Source organism: Salvelinus namaycush, chromosome 12 (assembly GCF_016432855.1).
Source record: "Salvelinus namaycush isolate Seneca chromosome 12, SaNama_1.0, whole genome shotgun sequence".
Lineage (NCBI taxonomy): Eukaryota > Metazoa > Chordata > Actinopteri > Salmoniformes > Salmonidae > Salvelinus > Salvelinus namaycush.
Genome location: NC_052318.1, coordinates 34,118,705 through 34,126,786, shown reverse-complemented (window position 1 = coordinate 34,126,786; position 8,082 = coordinate 34,118,705). Strand labels below are relative to the sequence as shown.

The 8,082-nt window shown below is 44.6% G+C and overlaps 1 protein-coding gene across 3 annotated transcripts; it reads left to right on the top strand.

Moving 5' to 3' along the window:
- On the top strand, window positions 1-7,591 carry LOC120057151 (RING finger protein 214-like). Of its 3 annotated transcripts, none has more exons than XM_039005613.1 (15): window positions 1-234; window positions 351-525; window positions 621-680; window positions 931-1,071; window positions 2,729-2,862; window positions 2,950-3,018; window positions 3,129-3,225; window positions 3,387-3,475; window positions 3,583-3,673; window positions 3,785-3,871; window positions 4,128-4,399; window positions 5,754-5,871; window positions 6,213-6,362; window positions 6,490-6,591; window positions 6,812-7,591. In XM_039005613.1, the coding sequence occupies exons 1-15, from the start codon at window positions 188-190 to the stop codon at window positions 6,872-6,874; spliced, it is 1,695 nt and encodes a 564-aa protein (XP_038861541.1). In that variant the 5' UTR covers window positions 1-187; the 3' UTR covers window positions 6,875-7,591. The 3 variants fall into 3 exon arrangements, with proteins under 3 accessions (XP_038861541.1, XP_038861542.1, XP_038861540.1); XM_039005614.1 differs by having other exon boundaries at window positions 3,785-3,880; window positions 6,532-6,591; XM_039005612.1 differs by having other exon boundaries at window positions 3,785-3,880.
- Window positions 7,592-8,082: the final 491 nt, after the last annotated feature.

Genomic DNA, 8,082 nt, shown 5'->3' with positions numbered 1-8,082 from the left:
GTCATCAAACGTGCAATGTTTATAATTTTCCAACATGGGATGAGGAAACAGACAATTCAAAATATGAATTGGCCGTTTTTGATGACTACTAAAATGTACATTGTCATTTAAGTTTCAGTTTCCTAACAAGCTTACCGCTGTTTCATTTTCATTTGAAGTCGAAGAAACTAACTAACTAACGCTAACGATGGACGACATCGACTGGGGATTGGCGCTGGAGGAGGACATGGCGCGGTAAGTGCAGTGAGTGTTATCGTAGGGGCTGTTGTTTATGAGGAGTGGGTGATGACATGCTGGTATATCAAGAGCAGAGTACCTCACGAAATATTTACCCTAGCTCTGTCTCCCAGCGAAACCTCCGCCACGGGAAACCCTGAGCAGCAATACAACCCCTGGTCCAACCAGTCCAACCCCTGGTCCGAGCCTGGCTACACCTCGGAATCTGTAGGGGAGCTGGACAAGCTGGCCTCGGGAGATGGACACCATGTCACTCACAAGAAGAAGCAGGAGGGCCAAGGCGTTCAGGTAGTATACGTTGGTATAGAACAGCAGTCATTTACCGAAAGTGAATCGTGAGCATATGTGACAGCAAGTAATCCTAAGTGTTTGGTATCTTGCAGACAGACGCCTGGACAGCAGACAAAGATGTTAACACAGATCTGGATTGGGAGTCACTGATGGTAATGTGTTCACTCTGGGTGCATACCTGGGGCATGGGGCAATTATTGTGGTAACACACACACAACTTCTATCTGTGTGTCATATACGTTGTCAACCTCTTTCATTTTTACTCTCCTTACATTTCTCCTCTCTCTTTCTCCTATTTCCTCCCTCCCTCACTCTCTTTTTCCTATCTTTCCTCCCTTCCTATTTTTCTCAACCCTCTCTCTCCCTCACGCTCTTTCTCCTCTCTTTTTTCTCTCTATCTAGCGGTCAGTGGATGAGTACAGCACCCACCTGGCCATGCAGTATGAGGAGCTGATGAAGCACCAGGAGGAGGATGAGGCTGATCATGGCAGCCAAGTAGACAACCTGGTGCAGAAGAAGGATGAGGGGGTCCACCAGCAGCAGGTCTGTTCACACACACACACGTCTCTGTGCTGTAGGCTACATACAGTGCATTCGGAAAGTATTCAGACCCCTTGACTTTTTCCACATTTTGTGTTACAGCCTTATTCTAAAATGTATTAAGTAAATACAAATGATCAATTTACACACAGTACCCCATAATGACAAAGCGATAACAGGTTTTCAGAAATGTTTGCAAATGTATTAAAAATAAAAAACATACCTTATTTACATAAATATTCAGACCATTTGCTATGACATTCAAAATTTAGCACAGGTGCATCCTGTTTCGATTGATCATCATTGAGATGTTTCTACAACTTGATTGGAGTCCACCTGTGGTAAATTAAATTGATTGGACATGATTTGGAAAGGCATACACCTGTCTATATAAAGTCCCACAGTTGACAGTGCATGTCAGAGCAAAAACCAAGCCATGAGGTTGAAGGAATTGTCTGTTGAGCTCCGAGACAGGATTGTGTCAAAGCACAGATCTGGGGAATGGTACCAAAAAAGGTCTGCAGCATTGAAGGTCCCCAAGAACACACTGGCCTCCATCATTCTTAAATGGAAGAAGTTTGGAACCACCAAGACTCTTCCTAGAGCTGGTTGTCCAGCCAAAATGAGCAATCGGGGGAGAAGGGTCTTGGTCAGGGAGGTGACCAAGGACCCAATGGTCACTGCAAAGCTCCAGAGTTTCTCTGTGGAGATGGGAGAACCTTCCAGAAGGACAACCATCTCTGCAGCTCTCCACCAATCAGGCCTTATGGTAGAGTGGCTAGACGGAAGCCACTCCTCAGTAAAAGGTACATGACAGCCCGCTTGGTGTTTGCCAAAAGGCACCTAAAGAATCTCAGATCATAAGAAACAAGATGCTCTGGTCTGATGAAACCAAGATTTAACTTGTTGCCCTGAATGCCAAGTGTCACGTCTGGAGGAAACCTGGCACCATCCCTAATGTGAACCATGGTGGTGGCAGCGTCATGCTGTGGAGATGTTTTTCAGGGACTGGGAGACTAGTTAGGATTGAGAAAAAGATGAACGGAGCAAAGTACAGAGAGATCCTTGATGTAAAGCTCAGGACCTCAGACTGGGGCGAAGGTTCACCTTCCAACAAGACAACACAGGAGTGGCTTCGGGACAAGTCTCAATGTCCTTGAGGGGCCTAGCCAGAGCCCGGACTTGAACCCGATCGAACATCTCTGGAGAGACCTGAAAATAGCTGTGCAGCGATGCTCCCCATCCAACCTGACAGAGCTTGAGAGGATCTGCAGAGAAGAATGGGAGAAACTTAAATACAGGTGTGCCAAGCTTGTAGCGTCATACCCAAGAAGACTAGAGGCTGTAATCGCTGCCAAAGGTGCTTCAACAAAGTACTGAGTGAAGGGTCTGAATACTTATGTAAATGTGATATTTCTGTTTTTTTTAAATATAAATGTATAAACATTTAAACTGTTTTTGCTTTGTCATTATGGGGTATTTGTGTGTAGATTGATTAGGGGATAAAACAATTGAATCCATTTTAGAATAAGGCTGTAACGTAACAAAATGTGGGAAAAGTAAAGCTGTCTGAACACTTTCCGAATGCACTGTATAAGCCTAATTGTGTCATTACGTCTTTGGGCTTATAACCTGTGAGTGACAACATTAATATTTTTAGGCGCTGATGGACAAAATTGAGTCCCTGCATGTGAAGCTTCAGCTGAACTGCTGCAAGACCACCCGCAAGAACTTTGCGGTCAAGAAGCAGGAGCTCAGCGTGGAGAAAAGCAAAATGGAGGAGGAGAGGAACAGGTAAAGGAGAGAAAGTGAGAAGGAGGAAAAAGACAACTGTGACATTATGTCCTGTCAGCCATGTTCCTCTGTCTGTCCCTTTACCAGACTGTCTCAGGAGCTGGAGGAGACCACCAGGAAGCTGGCTTTGCTGATAGAAGAGCAGAACCAGGAGAAGTAAGACACTGAGCCACACTCCTACCCCTACACTTATAACCTAACTATAGACAACACATACTAGTCCACATTATATTGCTATACAATACAGATATTGTGATCATCTCCAGGCTGATGTGGGAGCGGGAGCTAGCAGACCTGAACACTGAGATGGAGCGTCTACAGGAGGAGTCAGAGGAGACCACACAGAGAGCTCTACAGGAGGAGGTCAGTCTGTACATATTTATTAACTCAATAAGTCAACCATCACAACCCTATGACCCTGAACGTTCACTCTCATTCACCTATCCGCACTTGTCTCCATGGAGTTGGATTTAAAGACAATCAGAGATTAATACTGATTTGTATTCTGATTTATGTGCAAACAGATTGCAGCTCTGGAAATGCAGAGAGATGTGACCATGTCTGAGGTGGACGACTGGCTGAAAGAGGCTGACCAATATATAAACACACTTGGGTACTGTACTGAGCATGACCTTATGACTAAAGCTGGATATTGTCTGTATATTGTAACTTCTCCCTGTGCTGTGCTTCAGTGATTGGTTGTGTTCCCTCTGTCTGCAGATTAGATCCCTCCCAACAGCAGAACATGCACCACAGGCTGGAGTGGGAGAATAATGTGGCTGTGGTTCACAGCAGTTTGGCGGGACTACAGGTGAGGGACAAGAGAGCGGCTAGACTGCGTTAAGAACTCGACTAGGGGGTTGAACTGCCCCTAGACAACTTTATTGACTGTCCCCTCTCATCCTCTCTTTCTCTCTCCCAGAATCAGTTCAAGGATTACCTTCACTTGCTGCAACAGGGCCAACCAATGGAAAGCCTCCCTGGAATCACATTACCACCCTTACCCCAGGTCCCCATGGTGTGTGTGTGTGTGTGTGTGTGTGTGTGTGTGTGTGTGTGTGTGTGTGTGTGTGTGTGTGTGTGTGTGTGTGTGTGTGTGTGTGTGTGTGTGTGTGTGTGTGTGTGTGTGTGTGTGTGTGTGTGTGTGTGTGTGTGTGTGTGTGTGTGTGTGTAAGCAATTGATTCTGACGAAGACAGTCAATGTCAGGTGGACTTGTTGATGAGTCTGATGATATGCACCCCGCCCCCCTTTTCAACATTTCCAGATGGGCCCTCCTAAAGCCATGGGGATGACCTTCCCACCCCAGCAGCACCACCATGCTGCTTTCACAGCCCCAGCCAGAGTAACCCCCCCACCTGCCCCCTCCTCCACTCCCCCTGCCTCCGCTCTAGCCCAACACCCAGCCGCCCCACCTGTCTCCCAGTCCACCACTACCATGGCCTACGCCCAGTCCCTGCCCTCCAATAACCCCCCCGCTGCTGGCAAACTGGACAATCTGCTGAAGAGACTGGGAGACAGATTTCCACAGTGCAACAGGTGAGATCAAAGTCTGTCACTTACTCTGAATGTACTGGTCAGTAAAAGATCTTGCAGACTATAATCAATACGGAGTTGCTGCGGTTCCAGTTTTTCCGTAACCTGACTTGCCATGGCTATTGATACAGAGATTACGTAGCTGATGCACACTCTGCTTCTGCTCGATTTCAGGTAATTTTTTCAGGAGGTGTGTTAGGCTACATGCAGCTATCATGTTGTACACAGAATACATGAGCGACATGTTCGTACAAACTTTTTTGTCTGTTGTATATTTAGGCAAGCATATCAAACAAAAGCAAGACATACAGGCAGTAAAAATAGTGATTATTTTCTCATTATCATTGCAAACATTGGCTAGTTCTTTTTTCAGCAACTCTCGCTACGATAAGGCAGCATAACTATGAAGATAATCATCAGAAATCGTAGGCAGTCTAAAGCGGTAGTTAGGAATAATAGCGTGTTGGGCGACGCTAAACAAACCCATTGTCAGACTCTTGTTTCCGGTCCGGATACACATGCTCGGGTTGCCTAGAACGTTCGGCGGCCCAGAGGTGGAACCGATGGGTACGTGCTTCTGCACCTGCATTGCTTGCTGTTTGGGGTTTTAAGCTGGGTTTCTGTACAGCACTTTGAGATATCAGCTGATGTAAGAAGGCTTTATAAATATATTTGATGCATGATCGTTGAGAAGCCAAGTAGCAGTTAGTAGGACTGTGGTTAAAACGCACATCATTTTTGGCCCCAATGCAAAACTCAAGTGGAGAGTTGCATTGTTTTTTCAGGAGCTCTGGCTAGTGGCTACGAAATGGCAGCAACTATAAAAATGTTCCTACATTATCACACACAACGCTGACTGTTTTTGCTCCGTTGCAATGTGTAGGGACTAGGGCTGACCTCAATTATTTGACTGGTCGATTGTTTGATCGATAGGCTGTTCGTCGACCAAGATTTTTTTTTTTTTTTTTAGTTGAGCAGTAGCAAATATATGTAATTTTTTTATGGCACACGAGACACCTGTCTTATTCCGCCCATCTCAGTGAACTAATCCATTGCGGAGGCAGAGACCGCGGGGATGGTACAGTCAAAGAAGGGGAGTGTGGCTGCACAATGCACTTCTCTCCAGAATGCACTCTCTCCCACCAATTTGTGCACATTCAATGTTTCATAACTTTATTGTATGAATTGTTTGCATTTGATTGTTAGTGTATATCAATTCTCCATTACATATATCACCAGTAGTACATTTACCGCTAATTCCTATAACACGTGCGCAGAACGTGATCCGGATCCTTACCTTTGACAAAGTTTTCCGGGAGTGGACGAAAACTCCCTCTCTCTCCCTCTCTCCCTCCAGAACCCAGCTTATGTCAGTTCTGCAGCAGATTAAGAATTCTCGGGGCACCATGGCTGGCATGTCTATTGATGACGTCACAAAGCAGGTGGCACAGAGACTGGCACAAAATGAGAAACCGGTAGGACAGTCATTAACACTCACACTGAGACATACACACTTAGGGAGCACACACCAACACAGTCTAAACCAGGGTTCCCCAACAGGCCTCCACACAATAGTCTTTATTTTGGGGTACATTTTGCTTATGTGATCATATACAAATGTAAGCAAGGTTTGAAGTGAATGTTTTAATTCAAATATTATATCTGTTTGGGCTTCTTGCAGTCAATCTGCAGTCACAAATTATTTACAATTATGGTCCGGCCCCCCTACCTATCCGCTCAATAAAAAATTGGCCCGCGTCTGAATCTAGTTGATGATCCCTGGTCTAAACCTTAACCTAACCCTTATCCTCCAAAGGCTCCAGGGCCTATCAGGCCTCCCTCTGCAGACAGGGGCGTTCCTGGCCACCCAGGCCCAATCCAGCGCCCTCCAGGCCCCATCCAGAGGCCCACACATCCCCCTCAGAGACCTGCAGTGGCCCAGGTCTTCCAGACCAGGCCCCCACAGGTACAAACCACTACCAACCTGCAGAGGGCACTAACAACCATAGTTTGAGGATTTTAGACTTGGGTGACGAGATGTACATAACTCATGTGTGTTTGCCTATTGATGTACTACTTGTCTCTCTCGCCAGCCTGTGGCTGTCAGTAATCGTAAGCTGTGCTTGATGTGCCAGAAACACTTGGAAGCAGACAGCCAGCACCCCATGAGCTGCGCACACACTGTACATAAGGATGTAAGTCCTACACTAAAAAAACACTTATATTACTGCAAACTGCACAGTGTTGATGAGGAGGTGAGGCCTACCCTAAGACTTCCTCATATTGTACACAATACTGGGCACAATAAGATGATGCTTCCTTTTACATTGCTATAACCCTGACTCTACATTCTTAAACTAGTGAGGCACTTTTAGCTGATGGAAAGCTGATGATTTGCCTCTGTCTGTGTTTCAGTGCATCAGTGTCTGGCTGCAGTCGAGCAAGTACAATGCCTGTCCCTTCTGTCCAGCAAAGTGAAAGGAGTAGCAGATAAGACCGAACGGAGAACACAACAGAAGACATGAAGGGAAAGAGGAACACTGATAACGTTCTGGTCAGCTTCACAGAACTGAAGTGGGAGATGGTGGAATATGACGTACACAGAGCAGTCATGGTGACGTATTACTATTCACCTATGTGACACAATAAACAGAAGTCATTCATATTATTCATCCCTATATCTATAGTTGACTTTATGTAAATAATTTAGTACATCTTGTTAAAACAACTGCAGTGATAATCTGGCACCGACCAGACCTTTATTTTCTCACTTTTTTTAACATTCCTGATTTAACCCATAGGGATATCATGTTTGTTATGTATGCCCTTTTGAACAAGCAGTGTGTTTCTTGTCAAATATACCTCTGATACCCTTTGACATAATTATATCAACTGTTACATGTATGTTATTTTATAAGTATGTTATTTCTAACTACCAAGCATTTTCTATGTTTATAATGTTTCTAACTTCCACGATTATGTGTAAAATGTTTTTTTCTATGTCTAAAAATACACTAAAGTGTTATGTTAATAAGTGCCTTACTAAAAGTCACATGAATTATGACTCATTGAACTTAACTTGTTTGAATGAGCAGGAAATACTTCAGTGGAAGGGAAATGGCAATAACTATTTGGACTTGTTTAATTAACATATGTGATGAAAGAGAACGATAAAATAAAACCATTACACCAGTATTTTGGGGACCTTTTGTATTTCATTGACAAGATGTCATCTCTGGAGTAAAGATCCAAGTGCAATATGTTATCAGGTACACCAAGTTTCTTTCACCAAGCATGACACTGACACAGGCCATGTTCATGTGGATGGAATCACACTGAAGATGGCCACTACGTGGAGACAATCTACAGATAGTGTGTGCGAGTCTTAGCACTTCTTGTTGTGAGGAGAGTCTGTGTGTGTTACACAGTTGAGGGGAGGGGAAATCCTATCTGACCAGGATCCGAGGTTTTTATGCCTTCATGGCCGAGGAGACGGTATCATAGAAGGTCATGAACCTGCTCTTCTGGTCCTCGAAGTAGGGCTTCATATCCCTATATGCCCCAATGTTGAACATCACACCAGTCATCATAAAGAATATTTGTTAGATCCATATACAGCATGTTTACTAAGTACATGTAAATGGTTATGTAATCCGACTGGATAGGAAACTTGTCATATAATTTGA